At 43.0% G+C, this 19,425-nt stretch overlaps 2 protein-coding genes across 4 annotated transcripts in view; one reads left to right on the top strand and one right to left on the bottom strand.

Moving 5' to 3' along the window:
- Rprd1b (regulation of nuclear pre-mRNA domain containing 1B) overlaps nt 1–15,023 on the bottom strand; it is a 55,377-nt gene extending 40,354 nt beyond the window's left edge. Inside the window, exons 1-2 of one of the 2 annotated variants that reach the window (XM_029554921.1) lie at nt 14,500–14,638; nt 8,738–8,867 (exon numbers count right to left, since the gene is read on the bottom strand). In XM_029554921.1, coding sequence (XP_029410781.1) covers nt 8,738–8,828 — 91 coding nt within the window. In that variant the 5' untranslated portion in view covers nt 8,829–8,867; nt 14,500–14,638. Of the gene's footprint in view, nt 1–8,737; nt 8,868–14,499 lie in introns of both variants that reach the window. The other variant, XM_017802662.2, reaches the window with a different exon arrangement.
- A 14-nt stretch (nt 15,024–15,037) lies between these two features.
- Nucleotides 15,038–19,425, top strand: part of Tti1 (TELO2 interacting protein 1) — a gene marked incomplete at its 3' end in the record, with an annotated part of 37,613 nt that continues 33,225 nt past the window's right edge. Inside the window, 2 exon segments of one of the 2 annotated variants that reach the window (XM_029554920.1) lie at nt 15,122–15,147; nt 16,966–17,084. 2 annotated transcript variants of the gene reach the window in all.

Below are 19,425 nucleotides of genomic sequence, written 5' to 3'. Positions count from 1 at the left end.
CTCTTCATCTGCCTCTCTGCCCAGAAAAGATGAAAAAATATACATAAGCTTAAGAGCTGTTTTTGATTAGGACAGATCTAGTTAAAAAAAAAAAATAGTCAACAACTGCCTAAATGATTTACATACTTAAAAACAGAAGGAAGAATGGGCAAACCTCGTGTTACTTGACCAGAAATGACATGCCTCCCGCAGTAAATGAAGACAGGGGATCTTATCACCCCTCTGAAAGATGGGGTGGGCAGGAAAAAAAGCCAAGGGTTGACTTTTACAAACAGAAAATAATAAAAAATTGACTGCATCAATTGTGACAACTTGCTTTTTCAGAAGATATTAATTTAAATATAGTCTTAGACATTCTACTGGAGATTTAAATGATGCAAATTTTTATAAATTAAACAAAAAGATTTGAAAAGCACAAATGTCTAAAATGGGACACAATACTAACACATGCAGAAACACAACTGTACACACATATGTACAAGGAAATCTGAGCTTTAACTACTTCAAAATGATTTTAACACTGTGCTTAGTCTGAGTTCCATGTTCACACATGAGTGTCTAATGGATTGGAACACACAGGTATTTTTTTCCTGATATATTGCTCTATGGGCTGGGCATGGTGGCGCACGCCTTTAATCCCAGCACTCGGGAGGCAGAGGCAGGGGGATCTCTGTGAGTTCAAGGCCAGCCTGATCTACATAGTGAGTTCCAGGACAGCCAGGGCTACAGGGAGACCCCGTCTCAAAAAGAACAACAACAAAAAATAATAATGTTTTTAAAAAATTTTATGTGTATGAATGTATTGCCTGAATGTATATAAGTGCACCTGTGTCTTAATGCCCTTGGAGGTCAGAAGAGGGCAATGGATCCCCTGGAACTAGAGTTACAGATGGTTGTTAGCTACCACTTGAGTATTGGAAACCAAACCCTTGTCCTCTGCAAGAGCAGGCAGTGCTCTTAACCACTGAGCCATCTCTCCAGCCCCATGATATATTATTTTTAAAACAATAAAACTGTTGTCTACCATAATATATGAGACAGAGGTAGAAGAATGGGAGGAGACCTGAAGAAATCCAGGCCCCTTATCACCCACTAGGCTCCCATGAACTGTTCTGTTTAGTGAGGCTGTGTAGAAGCCAATATCTTATACTGAGCACCTTAAGAAGGGAGACCTTGGCTGGCGTGGTGGCGCACACCTTTAGTCCCAGCACTCAGGAGGCAGAGGCAGACGGATCTCTATGAGTTCCAGACCAGCCTGGTCTACATAGTGAGTTCCAGAATAGCTGGGGCTACAGGGAGACCCTGTCTCAAAAAGATCCTACCCACCCACCAACAAAACAAAACAAAACAAAAAACGGGGGAGACCTTAGGGCTGCCTAGATGACTCAATGAATAAACAAGCCTGCCTGACAACCCAACTTTGATCTCTGGGATCCACAGGGTAGAAGGAGAGAACCAAGTCTACAGGTTGTTCTCTGATCTCTAGGTGGACCGTACCAAGCTCCAAACCCTTAAAATAAATAATAAGTAATTTTAAAGAGGAAGACCTTGGGCTGGGGATATAGCTCAGTTGATAAAATGCTTGTCTAGCATGCAGAAAACCCTGTGTTCGATCCCCAATGATGCATAAACTGAATGTGATGGCCCATGTCTGCAATTCTAGCAGAAGGAAGAGATGAAAACAAGATGATCAGAAGCTCATGGTCATCCTCAGCTACACAGTGAATTTGAGGCCAGCCTGGGACTTCTGAGACCATTTCCAAAATAAGGGAAGAATGTGACATCTTAGGATTGAAAGGAAATACCTTTCATAGGAACATCAAGAAGAAACCGTAACAAATTCAACTGAGATGGGAATCCTACCCACCCTCAATCCTGACAGCATTCCTGTAAAGCTTATACCAACTCAAGGTGAGGTAGTTTCAGACTGATCTGATCAGTCTGTATTATTTACGAATTATTAGCAGCAATTTTCATTGAACTGGGATCAAAGTCAGCAAATGTATAAATTAATTCTTTCTATTGAACTTTTTCTCAAGTCAGAGGTAAGGGTTAAAAAAATAGGGAAACACTCCTGCTACATTTACAGAGCTCAAAGATGTAACGAAATCATCTGATGTTTGTGCTGACACTTTACCTTCAAAATATACACAGAAACAAGCTGCTCTCATCCCTTTCTCTGCCATAAATTTGGTCCAACCTAGGAGATGCAACCATTTCCCAACCTAGGAGAGCCTCATTACTGTGCTCCCTGCTTCCAGCTTTCTTGTCCTACAACCCTCTCAAGTTTTAAAGCTGTAATTGTAACTGTGAGGGGAAGGCCTCCTGTTTCTTCCCATTCTCCTCAGAGTCACTGTGAAAGTCTTCTAAAGCCCTCAAGGTTTTTTCCACCTCACCTCATCACCTCCCTACCCTTGCCTTCCTGGGCTACAAGTCAGCTTTGCCCCACCTGGCCCTCTGCTCTTTCAGGCCAGTGCTTAGTCCCACCCTCTTCAGCAGTGCTTCCCTAGTCTCCACACTGAAACTTACACTTCTTGCTCTGCCTTCATTTTCCTCCATACAACCTACCTTATCACACTCTATATACTTATTTATTCTCTTCCCATACGAATAACTTCCACAAAGGGATTTGTCTTTTCCCCACTGCCAGAAGCCCTACCAGGAGCATAATCTTTTTTAAATTTTGAAATCTTTTTTGAACTTTACATTGCCATCCTTGACTTCCAACTTTTCTGTATCAAAGTGACTAATCTCACAAGTCAACTGAACACTCACCAGCTCTATCAATGTGGGGTTCTCTAACACTGGATTTAGAGCACAAAGACTAGGCAGAAGGCCTGACCTCTGGGGTCTGACCGTTTTCCTCTCTTTTCTGTATCCCACCTTACTCCTCACATTCCTAGCAACCCAACCACACATTTTCTACTTTGAATTGGTTGCTTCGTAGACCCATGCCCTTGCTCACACTACTGTCTCTGCTTTGAATGGAATGCCTAAAATCAAACAAGGCAAAGCAGAAAAGAGAGGTTGTAATTCAGGCACTAAAAGTATAATATGTCTGTGTGGAAAAAGAAGAATCTGGACAAGTGACCTGGATTAACCAAGGCCCCAAATGCCATATTGAGCATGTGGCTACAGGTGATCGAATGTATGATTTAGAAAAATAGTATCATTATAAGTAGTAAAACCAACTGGTTTGTACTTTTAACATGAAATCTGTTCTCTGTTCACTTGAAAAGAACTGACCATGGGAATAAATTCTTATAAAGGATTTACTTAAAGGAATGGGCCCATCAACAAATGCTGGGGCTATTTGGGACTTAAGATTGGCTTTGTTTTTTAAGTTTTTTTTTTAAATAAACTTTACTAGCCAGCATGGTGGGATTAAAAGTGTTTGCTACCATGCCCAGCTGACAGCATTAGGGAGGCAAAAGCAGGTGGATCTCTGTGTATTCAAGGCCAGCTTGGTCTACATAGTGAGTTCCAGGACAGCTGGGGCTACAGGGAGATAAAAAAAAAAAAAAAAAAAAAAAAAAAAAAAAAAAAAAATTGCTATCAAGCTATGAAGAAATTATTTACATAACTGGTACGTTGAATACTTGATAGTTTAATTTTGATTAATTATAAATCCAATCACTGCTCACTTTTCGAATATAGATGTCAAAATAAAAGACATAGTATCACACACTCTCTCTCTCTCTCTCTCTCACACACACACACACACACAACACACACACACACACACACACACACACACACACAGAGCTACAAGTGTCAGCAAGACTTGGGGGCTTTCCTTTCTGTGGTTCTATGGTATTTCCTTGATATAATCAATGTAACATGTACATTTGTCTTACCCCATATACAGCAAGTTTAAGGTATGCCCAGTAGTGGCAAGAATTGTTTCTAATGTGTCCAGCACTTCAATCAGCACTTTGTTATGTAAAGCTGAAGCATAAAATTCCTTTATAATTAGAATTATAAGAATTAATGGGGCTAGAGATGCCTCAGTGGTTAAGAGCACTTGCTGTTCTTGCAGAGGACCTGGGCCAGTTCCCAGCACCCACATTGGATGGCTCAAATTACCTGCAAATCAGCTCCAGGGTGACCTAATGCCCATTTCTGGTCTCTGTAGGCACCTGCACTCATGTGCACATACCTACACACACACGCATAGTTAAAAATAAAATAAATCTTAAAGCCTGATGACAAATGGACAGTTGGTAGCTATTAAGGTTTCAGTATAAAGTGGCCTCACAAAAGGTTCAACTGTTGAAGACTTCATGCCCAGCTATGGGTATGCTATGGATAGATGAGGATCACAAGGGTGCTAACCTCATCAATGGGGAGGTCATAGCTGCAGGAGCTATTAGGAGGTGTGGGCTAGTTAGAAGGAGGTCACTAGCAGTATGCTTCTGAAAAGTCCTTCCACTCTTTTCTTCACTCCTTCCTTCATGTGAACAGGTTTGCTCCACCACATGTTCCCTGCCCTGATGCTCTGCTTCCCTACAGCCTCAAAGCATGGAACCAGCCAACATGAACTGAAACCTCTGGAACCATGAGCCCAGGTCAGTTTTTCCTCCCTCAAGTTTATCTCTGGTGTTTGCCCATAATGATAAAAAACTAGCACAGCAGCATCCAAGAATTTGGAACTTCAGGGGTGCCTCCCCCCATTTCCTAATGATCTGGTGGCTACATCTAAACAATGCAAACAATGTGGCTCTAAATGAACACCTGCCTACTTTCTAGGGACCTGGAGCAAAGGCAGAGGGTACCTTCCATGATTAAGCCCATGAAAGCGCTAGGTGCTGAGTTTCTAATAAGATTCCCTATTAGACCGAACTTTACACATGCTGTCATGATTCAGCACTGGAGAATTATATCTGTGTGACTCCATTCCATGAACACTTATGCCTGGAGTCCTCTAGTCTTCCTTCACCTTTCCCTTTTGCTGACTCTGCTTTGCATTCCTGGCTGTAATAAATCACAGCCACGAGTCCTTCAAGGAAGTTATCCACCTAGGAGAAATCTTGGAGACTTACAAACGATAGTAAGTAAATAAAATATCATGTGTATGGTAATAACTCCTAAATTTACCTCTCAAGATATTAAGCCTTGGACTGGCAAGATGGCTCAGTGGGTTATGGTGCTTGCCACCATACCTGATGACCTGAGTTTAATCCCTGGGATCCTAATGGTGGAAGGAGAGAAATATGCACATGGGCACACACATACTCACACATATACACCCATACACACACATATACACCCATATGCGCACACACACATACACCCATACAGACACAGATATAATAAAAATGTTTAATATTTTATTTATTTTTATTTTATGTGTATAAGTGCACTCATGCCGTGCAATGCTCACAGAGTCAGAAGAGATCATCAGATCCCCTGGAGTTGGAGTTACAGACATTGCTAGCCTCCATGTAGGTGCCAGGTCAGTGCTCTCAACTGCTGAGCCATCTATCCAACTCCCATAAAAAAAAGTATTTTTTTTTTAAATTCTCTGTGAGCCTTAAACTACTTTACCCATCTGTCTATCCACTACCACCCCTTGTAACACCTATCTCAAACTGAACAGGGTCAAAACAAAACAAAGCTCATTTTCTCCATCAAATCTTTAGCTCAGTAAAGTGTACCATCAACCATCCACTTACATCTAAAACTCAATTTCACTCTTTCCTCGCTACTAGCGCCCATTCAACTCCTATACATGCTATAAGTTTTACAGGGGAGAAAAATCCCTCTGTGACATAAACATTCACTACATGGAGACTGTCTTCTCACTGCAAATGTCTTAATTGATGTCACCTTGGTCTGCAGTACAGCAGTATTCTCCAAACAGGTTTCCTTGGCCTTTACAACCCATTTTCCACACAAGCCTCTGTGTGTGTGTGTGAGAGAGAGAGACAGACAGAGAGAGAGAGAGAGAGACAGAGAGACAGAGAGACAGAGAGAGAGAGACAGAGAGAGAGAGAGAGAGAAAGAGAGAGAGAAAGAGATTTATATGGGCTTGTGTATGCATGTTCACAAGAATGTGGACATGCATGTAGTGGCTCAAGGTTGATATCAGGTGCTTTCCTCAATTGCTCTCCATCTTATGTATTGAAATGAGGTCTCTCAGTTGTATCCAGAGCTCACTGATTCAGCTAGTTTGGATTTTACTTGCTGAACCCTCTCCCCAGTCCAACAGCCCAACACAAGTCATTTTCAAAGGGGAATTTATGGGCTAGAGAGATGGCTCAGTGGTTGAAGAGCACTGGCTGTTCTTGCAGATGACCCAGGTTGGAGTCCCAGCACCCACATGGCAGCTAACAACCATCAATAACTCCAGTTCCAGGGGAATCCAATACCTTCTTCTGACGTCCACAGGCATTGCACAACATGGTGCACTTATACACATCAGGCAATATACTCATACACATAAAATAAAAATAAAAATAAATAAAATTTGCTGGGCGTGGTGGCGCACGCCTTTAATCCCAGCACTCAGAAGGCAGAGGCAGGAGGATCTCTGTGAGTTCAAGGCCAGCCTGGTCTACGTAATGAGTTCCAGGACAGCTGGGGCCCGTAAGACCCTGTCTCAAAAAGGCCAATAAATAAATAAATAAATAAAATAATTAGAAAATAAAAGTCAATAATCAAAGGCTAGTTCAGTGGTCTACCACAGGCTCTGGGTTACCCTGCCACCAAGATTTTTTGAGACAGGGTTTCCCTGTAGCCCCAGCTGTCCTGGAACTCACTATGTAGACTAGGCTGGCCTTGAGCTCACAAAGATCTGCCTGCCTCTGCCTCCCGAGTGCTGGGATTAAAGGTGTGCACCACGCCCAGCAATGACTTACAATTTTTTACTGACATCCCTCCAGAACACAATCCTCTCTCCACAAGCCCCCAGAACTCATCTGGGGTCACTTCTCCATGGTCACTGTGCCCAACCCACACTGGCTTTCATCCTGCTCCTCTTAAGATGCCATGACTTCTTCTACCTAAGGTTCTCAAATGCCACTTTCTACTTATCTTTTTCTAATTTAGGGCAGTAAAGATTATTGACTTTTAAATAAAATGTTAGTTTACTAGCTCTATAGGAAATAATTTCCACTAATTCCTTAGGCAAGTTCTTTTCCCCAATTAGTCAATATTAACCTAATTTAATCACCAAGTATTTACTAAATCCCTACTCTGTGTCAGAACAGATCAATACGTAGACCAGTTCTTAGAATATTATGTATGCCAAGGCTACATAAACGGTATTCCCTAAACCTGTGCCAGATTCTTGATGAGTATGCAACATGGCAAACAATCAAAAAGAAGAGGCCCTTCCCTGCATGGGGCTTATAATCTAGTGTGTGAAAATGAATGAAAAAAGGAATGTGGATCAGGTTTCATAATGTCCTATTTAAGACATTTAGGTTCACATTAACTCTCTGAGAGATAAGTAATGTTCTTGCGTTTAAACTAATAAGGAAACCTGGGCTCAAAAATTAAGTAACAAGGGCCAGGTATGGTGGAACATGCCTTTAATCCCAGCACTAGAGATGCAGAGGCAGGTGGATCTTTGTGAGATCAAGGCCAGCCTGGTCTACATAGTGAGTTCCACGCCTCCTGGGGCTACAGGGAAACCTCGTCTCAAAAAACCAAAAATAATAGTAATTAAACTATGAACTAAACCTCATTAAAACAGTAAATCCCTGTCTCTAATTTCAGACAGCTTCTCTAAGTAGCCTGTTTTAGGCTTACTGTTTTTGAAGACTCAGTAATTTTCTTCAACTTAATAACACACTGCTACTTCAACACCACATTTATCAAAACAAAAGCCAGTGTCAAAGGCAGCAAACAAAAATCTTTTCCAGCTCTAAAAAGCTAGGTGATTTTTTAAAAATTGTATACTAATTTTATTCCTTTAAAGCTTTCAAATCCTTCAAGGACTACCAGACTGAAATTCCTACTTAAGGCCTTTCATTCAGTTTCTTGCACGCAGAACAATTTTTGTTTTCCCCACTGGTCTCAGTTTCCCTCTTCCCATTTCCTTTTGCAAGATCTGTGTATTTTAATACATACATAAAAACACAACAGTCTACCAAAAGAAAAATTTACTTTTCTCCTCCCAAGAACTTAATGCTTGCCTACAAAAAGATATGAAAATAAACAAAAATGATGTGCAACTCTTAATCCAATGAAGCTCCCCACACTGGCTGCAGGTGTGCTCTGGGCAACGTGGCAGTAGCAAACGTACTGCAATTTGGCCCATACAAACATCTACTTTTCCACACTAATAATTTCTATTTTTGTGGTGAGAGTAATGATTACTATTTTTAGTAAACTAGATCTCTAGAGATAAAGAAGGCAGTAACTCATTTCTGCTACTGAAGATATGTTACAAGAAATTCCTTCATACAACTTAGCTGTGTTTTTTGATCACAAGATAACGAGACAATTTAGCCAAGGAAAATACGCAGTCAAGAAATAAATTCAATTAAGTGAATATTCAGGTGGAAAGATGTGTTTCTGGTACTAGAACAAATCTCTTTAATGCATCAAAATGTTTACATGACTGAGATAGTTAAGAGCCCAGCAAAACACAAGGACATAATCTGGCCTCTACAACACTCTATAAAGGACAGAGTTGTCAATTTACAAAGGATATCACAAAAAAAGAGCAGAACAAAAAAGTAAAAAAGTTAATGCATCTAAAAACAAAGCCCCAAACCAAATGACATACCTGGCAACGTGAGAAAAAGCATCCACAAGGACAGATTCAAATTCTCTTGTGAACTCAGGTCCTTTCCTTTTACTGTTTTGGATGACATCATTTGCTAAGTACAGAAAAGTAAGTTTTCTATTTGATTTAGCTAGAAAAAAAGAAAAAGGGATAATTTAACTTATACCAAAGAAATTCTTAATTCATAATTGTTATGGGGGGGAGGCCTCAGCAGGTAAAACCCTTGTCCCACAAGCATGAGGACTGGAATTTGGATCCCCAGCATCCACATAAAATGCCTGGGGCAAGCTGGACAGCTAGACTAGCTGAACCAGTGAGCTCTGGATTTGTGAGACTCTACTCCACTATCTAAGGTGAGGGGTGATCAAGGAAGATACTTCATACCATCCTCAGGCCTCCATACACAAGTGTGAACCTGCACATGTGAAGTGAACATGCATACTCACAAGTACATTATTCATACACAAAAACTACATTCAGGTGAGCATTATCTCTGAGGGTCAAGAAGCATGTCTGAAGAAAACAGCGGGCGGGGGGGCTCTGACATACAGGTTTGGGAACACAATGTTGAGAAGGAAAAAAGAAACCATCAGCTTCATTTCTGTGTTACTTTACTTACAAACAAAAGATAGTTCAAAGAAAATTCTTAAAGATAAGCTGTCAATGCTAAAACCAAAGCTTTCATTCATCCCAGTATAAAGATGAATACTTCTAAAACAATCTTAATTATCTAATATTTTAGAGTGAAAACCCAAGTTAGGCTTCATTTTTGAAACAAGTAATCATGTAATTTATGCTCCTCAACTGTGAATTTTTCTTTGACACACCAATAACCACAGTCAATGACACTAACTCTACACTCCAGAGGGATCTCTAGATTCACCAATGGATGTTTAGCTCAAATGCTGCATGCACAAATGCTGTATTATTACCGAAAATTTACACAAATCTGAAATATGGATATGCAGAATTATAGCTCCCACAAAAACCATAATTCATCTCTGCTACACATACAAGATGTGCTATTTCCCATCACTCTATATGGTGTCATATATTAAGCCATAAAAACTTCATGCAACATGCTTGAGTTACAGTTGCTTGGGGGAACGTTGCTGAATTTCCTGGCTTCTATGAGCATAAGCTCTCAGCCATAAAGTTATATCACTACCATTTTTGGTCCCAGTTTTCTTTTAAAAGAAATAAATATGACTATAATTAAATACTTCAAAATACTAACTTTTCTTCAATGCTAAAGTAAATAGAAAATTTCAGCAGTATCTGTACTGACTTTCACACACCTCTGTACCTAGTCTTCCCTCCCTCCACTGCTATCAGAAACCACTTCTCTTCTGAAAAGCACACAGCAGGCCTAAGTTCTGACACAGCAGCCCTACATTGTGACATTTTAAGATTCAGCTATAGGAGAATGACCCAAATTAAAAACAGAATTTTTAAAGTACATTATAGTCCTAAAATGCTCACAAAACTAAGTATGATTAGATATTGAACTATATTAGCCATCTGGTAATAATTTAGTTTAGATAGCCAACTAAGGAGAATGTAGGATACCTGTACCCATTATAATGATTATTCACAAACAAGACAAAAGTATCAACAGATGATACAGTGTTCTACTGTTGTTACAAAGGAGGGATTATGGCAAAAGACTGGAGAGATGGTTCAGCAGCTGCTGTCTTCCAGGGGACTAGAGTTTGGTTCCCAGCACCCATGCCAGGCAGTTCACAATCACCTGTATGTAACTCCAGCTCCAGGGGATCCAACACCTTCTTCTGGCCTCCATGGGTATCCACACATACACGGTATACACACATGCATAGATATGCACACACATAAAAATAAATCTTAATAAAAAAAGCAAACATTGTACAGTAAAGTTACAGTAAGGAAAACCAACTGTATCATGTCACGAACATTAGCAGATTCCAAAGTAAAATAGAACTTCAAGGAAACAAGTCTGACTAAATGGAACTTTATAAATTTCACACACTTTATTATGTAAAAACAAGTAACAATAACCCAGAATCCACATTATAAAATGTCAAATCTAGGGCCCAGAGAGATGGCTCAGTGGTTAAGAGCACTGGCTGCTCTTGCAGAAGACCCGGGTTCGATTCCCAGCACCCACATGGTAGTTAACAACCATATGAAACTCCAGTACCAGGGGATCCAATACCTTCTTCTAACCTCCACGAGCACTGCATGACACAGGTGCACTTACGTACATGCAGGCAATATACTCATACACTAAAATTTAAAAAATGTCAAATCTAAACATTTAAGACTTGACATGTTTCCAGTATCACCAATATTGCACCTAAGAGGCTAGCTAAGGTTTTCACTATCTACCATGTCAACTAATGGTCATCTTCTCCCAACTTAACAGGACTTGATTTTAAATAAGTCACAGCATCCTCAGAGATCGGCACAAACACCCTATGTACAGAGGTGCTATGACAAAGTCCCTAATCCCTGAATCAGTCAGCAATATACATAGTACATACACCCCTACCCCAACCCTGGGTGATGAAAAAAAAAAAAAAAAAAAAAAAAAAAAAAAAAAAAACCCTAACAAAGCCCATTCCAAATCAGTAGAACTAGTTGTGGAGTAAAGTTTAAACAGCTAGCTAGTCAAAAAGTTCCACTTGTCTGGCTGGTTTTGCTGTCTAGAAGAAGGCTAGAAAATGATTCTGGAAAAAAGACCTATTTCCCTGCACTGAGGCCATGACAGAAAACACCATTCAGAGTAACTCTTCTAAGACCATTGTACACCAAAGTATTCCATGAAGGAGAGTTCTACTTAGAGCCTAAAAGGATAAATTAAGAACAATTCCTAGAAAACAGAAAGGAAATAACATATCCAAAAACAGAAGCAGTACTTAAGTGATAGAAAAGTTATTTCTGTAAATCTCACAAATACTTTGACAACTCAAAGACAGTGTAAGGATGTCTTAGAAAAAAATGACTTCTCCAGAAACAATTGCACTTTTAAAGAATCAGGGTGGGCTAGTGCACTTTCAGTTCACGGGAGAAGTTGGATAGCAAGCGAAGACATACTTCAATGCTTGGGGAAGCACTCTAGCTCTACAAGGCCCAATATGGTGCCACCAAACACATGTGGCAAGTCAACACTTGCCTTGGGGCTACAACTTGGGGATCAAATTTTCAATTATATTTATTCAAAAATTAAATTCCTTTGTAACTTTTTTTAAATTTATTTTTATTTTACGTGTATGAGTATATTGCTTGCACATATGAAATGCACAGATGTCATGTAATGCCTGTGGAGGTCAGAAGAGGGACTTGGATCCCTTGGAAATGGAGTTATGGACAGTTGTTAACCACCACATGGGTGCTGGGAATTGAACCCAGATCCTCTGCAAGAGCAGCCAGTGCTCTTACCCACCGAGCCATCTCTCTAGTCCCCTTTGTCACACATATTAAGGGCTCAAGAGCTACATGTAGCAAGTGGAGATCACAGATACACCATACTGAGATTGCCACAGAAAGTTGGAAGACTGTTATTTAGACCCTTTCTGATACTGAAGATCCTTTCTGATACTGCATTACAGAGGCCCTAGACCAAACTCCTCCCGCAGAACAAAATCTGGTGAAAAAGACATAACTAAGAATAAAGAAAGGTAAAGTGGTGTTATGGGGTGGGAAAGCAGAGCATGATGGGGCTGGCTGCACTCAGAACACCACCTTCACTTATTAGGAGCACTGACACACAGGGCACTTAAAAAGGCACAAGTATGGGCAACATAGCTATAGATTCTTGTCCCAGCTATAGACCCTTGAACAAGTTACTGATCTTGCTCTATCTTTATCTTCTCCCCTATAAAATGGGGGTAATGCGCGCTAAATTACAATATAAAGTATCAGATGAGATGAGAGATAAATGAGTCTCTCTCTGTCTCTGTGTCTCTCTCATCTTTTTGAGACAGAGTGAGTCCCTGGCCTGGCCCTCACTGTGTAGACCAGAGTCCTCTTGCCTCTGCCTCCTACCTGCTTCGATTTAAAGGCGTGTGCCACCACACCCAGAAGTATTTTCTAAATTGTTATTTTTTAGGACCTCAAACAGGGGAAGGTGAGGAACTGAGACAGCTTCACAAAAGTCTGAGATACTGACAACTTCCAGATGATCAAATAAGTTCTATTGGACAGAACTCTGCAGAGGCCACTGGCAATTTTCTCATGTCCACAGATATTACAAATATTTCAATGGCACAGGGGAGTACAGAGGTGGCTCTGAGAGCCCCAGGGTCTACCTCCCAACTGCCTATAAGGCTAAGGGTTCTCATGGGGCTGGAGAGGTGGCTCAGCGGTTAAGAACACTGACTGCTCTTGCAGAAGACCCAGGTTCAAATTCCAGCACCCACATGGCAGCTAACAACTGTCCGTAACTCGAGTCTCAGGGGATCCGACAGTCTCTTCTGTTCTCCGCAGACATTGCACGTCACAGGTACACTTATCTACATGCAGGCAATACATGCATACACATAAAATAAAAATAATAAAATTTAAAAAAAAAAAAGACTAAGGGTTCTCTAAGTACTGCAAATCATAACTGAGAGCCTAGAGGACTGGAGTCCAGACTCTCAAAAGAATTGAAGGTTGGTGCCTGCCATGCTGGCTGGAGCCTCACCAGTTCACCACACATAGTAGAGAACACACATGAAGTTACTTCCCACTGAGCTTTGCTTCTTCAGTCATCTGCTAAGAAACTCACCATTGTATGAGTTAGCAGAATAGGTGCCCATCTGTCCCCATCAGGTTGCAGCAACGCTGAAGGCAAAGATCAGCTGAGCAGTAACAGCTCCCACTCAGCACTTCTACTGGAGGCCTACACTGTGCCTACAGCACCGTAAAATGCTCATTGGGTCATCCCGATTACTTTTCACCATAGTCGGTCTCTGTGAACCCCAGGTTTTCCCCATCTACAAAATTCCTACTTCAAGCATGCCTTTAATCCCAGCACTCGAGAGGCAGAAACAGGCGAATCATGAACCTCTGTGAGACAGAGACCAGCCTGATCTACACAGTGAGTTCTAGTCCAGCTGTAGCTACAGGGAGAACCTGCTTCAAAAAGATTTTTAAAATCCTACTTCAAAAGATTCTGAGACTCTGAAAAACATATACAAAAACCAAAAAACTGCCAGGCCTGGTGGCTCACACCTTTAATCCCAGCACTGAAGAGGCAGAAGCAGGCAGATCTCTGAGTTTTCCGCCAGTCTGGTCTACATAGTGAGTTCCAGGCCGGTAAGTACTGCTATCCTTGTCTTGTGCCCCTTTTACAGATGAGAAATGCAGAGGCCCGGGGAGATGAAGAAATTTGCTCAGTATCACAAAGTGGTTGCACGGGACTCGCGATGTGGGCAATCCCACCAGGGACCACTGGCTCTTACTCCCAATGTCCAGCACAGGGTCTGGCACAGAATGCTTCCAGCCCTGAGCACAACCAAGATCAAAACTGGTGCAAGTGGCAGGAGGAGCTTGAGAATTACAAGTCTGGTCACCTGAGTCGTGGTCCCTGGAACGTCAAATAAGTACATTACACCTTCCAGGGACCTCAGTGTTCCTTCTCCATGAAATGGAGCAACACGGTCTCCAATCTCAGAAGCGCGATCAGAGTCCCAGGCCTGCAAAGCCAGGCTTACTGAAGAAGCTAGAGGGGGTTTGGGGGAGTAGGTGGGAGAAGACACCCCTGGTAAGGCCCGGAGGGTGGGAAGGGGGGTGATCACCTTTGCGGAGCTCGCGGTGCCACACGGAGACGATGGGTCCTGCGTGCTTGCGATGGTGGATGAGCCACAGAGACAGAGTCTGCACGCTCTGCTGAGAGTTGCTCAGCTCCGAGAGCTTCTTCTCCAGCGCCGACTCGGAGAACGAGGACATAGTGGCGGCCGGGAGGAGCGGCGACAGCGTGTGCACACGGCCCGGGCCTCCCCTGACAGGCTGCGGGGCTCTCCGCCGACTGACAGGGGTGCCCGGCGGGGGAGGGGACGGGTCGCCGCAGTAACAGCCGCCCGCGCCGCCGCCACAAGATGGCCACCCGACCTTTCACCCCGCCGCCGCGGGGTCAAAGGCCAAGGGCCGCAGGCAGACGCCGGCGGCCTCGGAGCCGGGGGAAAAAGGGTTCCTGACGAAGCGGCAGCCTCTCTGGGCCTTGCCCAGGAGACTTGGAACGGGACAGACCGAGGAAACAAGTCCAGGTCCTCGGGCCCCGAAAGGCGATTCAGCCGCTCGCGCCCGCGCGCCGGCGCAGTGAGCCTCACGAGAACCCTTTCTCCCGCTCCTTCAGAACCTTTCTGGCGCGGTGCGGCGCTCTACTTATGCGTCACTTCCGGCGGGACGCTAGAGGCGGGAGAATGAGGGGAAGGCTGGAAGACCAGGTAAGGGAAGGGTGGCGGGAGCGAGAGGGAGTTGAGCTGCCCGGAGCGCCGGAGGAGGATGCTGAAGGGACACTAAGGCAGAGAGGGCGGGGCGACGGCCGCGGTGCGCACGTGGCCGGTGCAGGCCGCACCTCCCCCGCGCCTGTCCGCCCGGGTGGTGTGCCCTTTTCACGCCTGCACGCCTTGGCTCTGTTTCCCCAGAAATGACGCCCCTTTTCTCACCTGCTGCAACCCTGAGCAGCTCGTAGGACCACCAGCTCTGTGGTTTAGTCTGTGACAAGCGCCACCTCATGAAGCACATCTTTGTGCCCTAGGCTCTGGATTGATTGATGATTGATCGATTGATTGATTTGCTCAGGGAATTACATCCTTGCCCTCTTCCCGGTCCCAGTGCATCTGCTTACCTCCATGCTGGGAAACATTGTTTGAGATTAAACCCCTTTCCTATTTAAAAAAAATGTTTCTAAATGACAGTTACCAAATCTAAGAAATGTTCTTTATAACTGCTACGGGGGTTGTGGAAGTTTAAATTTTTGTTTTTTGGCGATGTTTGGTGGGTAAGAGTCCAAGCAAGAGGACTGAGTTCTGATCCCAGCAGTCACATAAGAAGCCCAGGGTGAGCCATAAAAAGCCCAGGGTGAGCCGGGTGTGGTGGCGCTTGCCTTTAGTCGCAGCACTCGGGAGGCAGAGGCAAGTGGATCTCTGTGAGTTCAAGGCCAGCCTGGTCTACCTATCGAGTTCCAGGCCAGCTGGGGCTATAGGGAGACCCTGTCCCCAAAAGACCAAAAAAAAAACCAAAAACCCAGGGTGGCCAGACTGAGTCTGTAACTCCAGTGCTGTGAGGGCTGAGACTCAAATTACTGGGTTTGCTAGCCACCAGCTCAGTGAAAGACCCTGTCTGAAAGGAATAAAGTGGAGAGTGGTAGAGGGCACCTGTTGACCTCCTCTGGCCTCAGCATACCCACACTAGACACACACACACACACACACACACACGATTATAGTTGATGAATTTCCTTGTTGTAGGCCCATGCCATCCTAGAAGACATTCTTATAGTTGATGTTTGCTTTTCTTAACTGCACTTCGTGTGCACGCATTGACCCTTCATCTGGACTAGAACATCATGATCTGAGCTAACACAGTGAGAAGTTGCTATGTGCTAGACACTTTTCATTTGTTCAACCCTCACAGCAAAGCTATGAAATATATATTCTTCCCATTTAACAAATGAGGAAACTGAAGGTCAGAGCGGTAAAGTGATTCCCTAACTCCCAAGATCATAAAGCTAAGATCCAAGGAAAGAGAGTATACCGTAGCCATCTGATCCCCAGATGCTGGAATCAAAGGCTGGGTTCATAGGTGATTGAGTCAACACAAAAATGAGTAGTCAATGAGACCACATCTAAACAGTCTCTCCATATTAAGAAAGTAACACTAGCTGGTCATGGTGGCACACACCTTTAATCCCAGCACTTGGGAGGCAGAGGCAGGCAGATCTCTGTGAGTTCAAGGCCTACCTTTTCTACATAGAGAGTTCCAGGCCAGCTGGGGCTACAGGGAGACCCTGTCTCAAAAAGATTTTTTAAAAAAGGAAAGAAAGACTCATGTAAGGAGGACATTTATAGTAGTCTGTATCCAGCATGTTACATACTTTAAAATTTTAATTCTTAGCAACAGTGCTATGGAATAGGGGATTATATCACTATTTGATAATGAGAAAACATAAAACATGAGTAAGTAACCTATCTAAAGTTATTTGGGTAAAACCAGGATTCAGTAAAGTTATCTGATCCCAAATTCTTCACATCTTCCAACAGAGGTTCCTTCATTCAGCAAGTAATTTTGTCACCTGTAGCTGAAGCAGTGTTCCAGGCAAACGGACAAAATATCCGTGTCCTAGGAAACTTGCCTTCTACTAGGGAAAAGAGAAAACTATGTAAGTGTAAAGTGAGTCAGAAATGATAAGGGCCTTGCGTAGAAATCCAGGAAGGTAATGGAGATGAAGAAGGCATATGTGGGTGAAACTGGAGTCTGTTATAGATGCTCCTCAGAGAAGATAAGGTAACATTTGCTCAGAGCCCTGAATGAAATGAGAAAAGAAGCTGTAAGCCAGCCTTCCAGGTCGAAGGAAAACCAGCTACAGACCCTTGTTGGCAATTGAGAGAACAAAAAGAGGATGAGAGCCAGTGGTGGTGGCCCACACCTTTAATCCCAGGACTCAGGAGGCAGAGGTGGGCAGATCTTTTGAGTTCCAAGCCAGTTGGGGCTATATAGTGAAATCTTGTCCTAAAAAAAAATATAAACAGCTGGGCGTGGTGACGCCAGCTTTTAATCCGATCAATTGGGAGGCAGAGGCTGGCGGATCTCTGTGAAATTAAGGCCAGCCTGATCTATATATCGAATTCCAGGCCAGCTGGGGTTACAGGGAGACTCTGTTTCAAAAGAAGAAAAAAAAACAAACCAAATATAAACAAACAAAACAGAAAACTGGATACTAAGACTAGAGTTGTAGAATCCAGAGGGTAGCTAGAAATGAACTCAGGAAGCCAGGTGTGGTGGTGCACTCCTTTAGTCCTAGCACTTGGGAGGCAGGCAGATCTCTGTGACTTGAAGGCCAGCGTCACATGATCAACATGTAGGCACTAGGAAGGACTCTGCTGTCCATGTGAGTCAGTTGGATGCACTCGATGGTCTACATTTGCATGCGTGCTTTGCCTACATAGTCAAAGCTGGTGTGTAGGAACTCATCATGATACACGGAAAGCAGGAAGACCAGTTTGCCAGCTGTTGTAATAACCCTGGTTAAAAAAAAAAAAAAAAATGACTCAGATCAGGACTCTTTCCGTGGAGGAAGTAAGAAAGGAAGATGTAACAGAATTTGCTGGTGAATTTGGATATGAAAGAAGGCAAGAGCTTAGATGGCCCCAGGAATATTAGCCTACACTATTGTGAAAATCGAGTTTTTATTTACTGATTTTAAAAAAGGTGGACATGGTTGATTAAAAATATTTACCTAGGAGGCTGGAGAGATGGCTTAGCAGTTAAAACCATTGGCTGCTCTTGCAGAGGACAGGGGTTCCCTTTCCAGCACCTAGATAGCAGCTAACAGCTATCCCTAACTTCAGGTCCAGGGAATCCAACGCCCTCTTCTGGCTTCCACAGTCATTGCATGACACAAATTCCCTTACATACATGTAGGCAAAACACTCATACTCAAGATAAAAAATAAATTTTAAAAAATGTAATGCTTATCTAGGAACAGTCACTACTCAGTGTCTTATGGAATTGGTTCTAGAACACGTGCCCCCCACATACACAGATACCACACTCCACTGATGCACACACACCCCCACATACACAGATGCCACATACCACTGATGCACACAGCACCCACACACACAGATGCCACACTCCACTGATACAGCCCCTCCACACACACATGCCACATTCCACTGATACAAACAGTCCACTCACACACACATGCCACATTCCACTGATGTATACAGCCCCACACACACACAGACGCCACACTCCACAGATAGACACAGCCCCCCCACACACATACAGATGCCAAATTCCACTGATGCACACAGTCCCCACACACACACAGATGCCGAACTCCACTGATGCACACAGCCCCCCCCACACACACACAGATGCCATCCCATCTGTGTCCAGCCCATCTCAGCTGAAAGTACTGAAAGTATACACATTCAGTACAATTGCAGGCTTTTTTTCCTAAACATTTTTTATCTGTGCTTGGTTGAATCAGTGGTTTGGAGCAGTAGTAGGGGTTGGATGTAGGACCATAAGTATGCTAGGCAAGCGCTAAACCACTGAGTATATTTCCAATCCCTTTTGTTTGTTTCCTGAGATAAGATCTCTCTCTCTCTCTCTCTCTCTCTCTCTCTCTCTCTCTCTCTTTCTCTCTCTCTCTCTCGCTATATATATATATATATATATATGTGTGTGTGTGTGTATGTATGTATGTATATAGGCTAGAGTGGTCTCAAACTCTTGTACTTCAGCTTCTTGAATGTTGGATTATAAGCCTATGTCACCACGCAGAAGATATTTTTGTTTTTATTCATTTCTAGGATTTTTTTGTTTGTTTCTCATGAGGCTTCCTCTGTTCCATGGGCATGGTCTACTTACCAGATTTGTGAGGATTCACCCGGTACCTCTCTGAGTGATTTCAAGCTTGATCCCATTGTGATTGGAGAACATCCTCTGTATGATTTCAGTTCTTTTACATTTTTGAGGTTTGTTTCATGGTC

Source organism: Nannospalax galili, unplaced genomic scaffold (genome assembly GCF_000622305.1).
Source record: "Nannospalax galili isolate Female #2095 unplaced genomic scaffold, S.galili_v1.0 scaffold3946, whole genome shotgun sequence".
NCBI classification, from domain to species: Eukaryota; Metazoa; Chordata; class Mammalia; order Rodentia; family Spalacidae; genus Nannospalax; species Nannospalax galili.
This window is presented reverse-complemented; position numbering and strand designations above follow the sequence as displayed.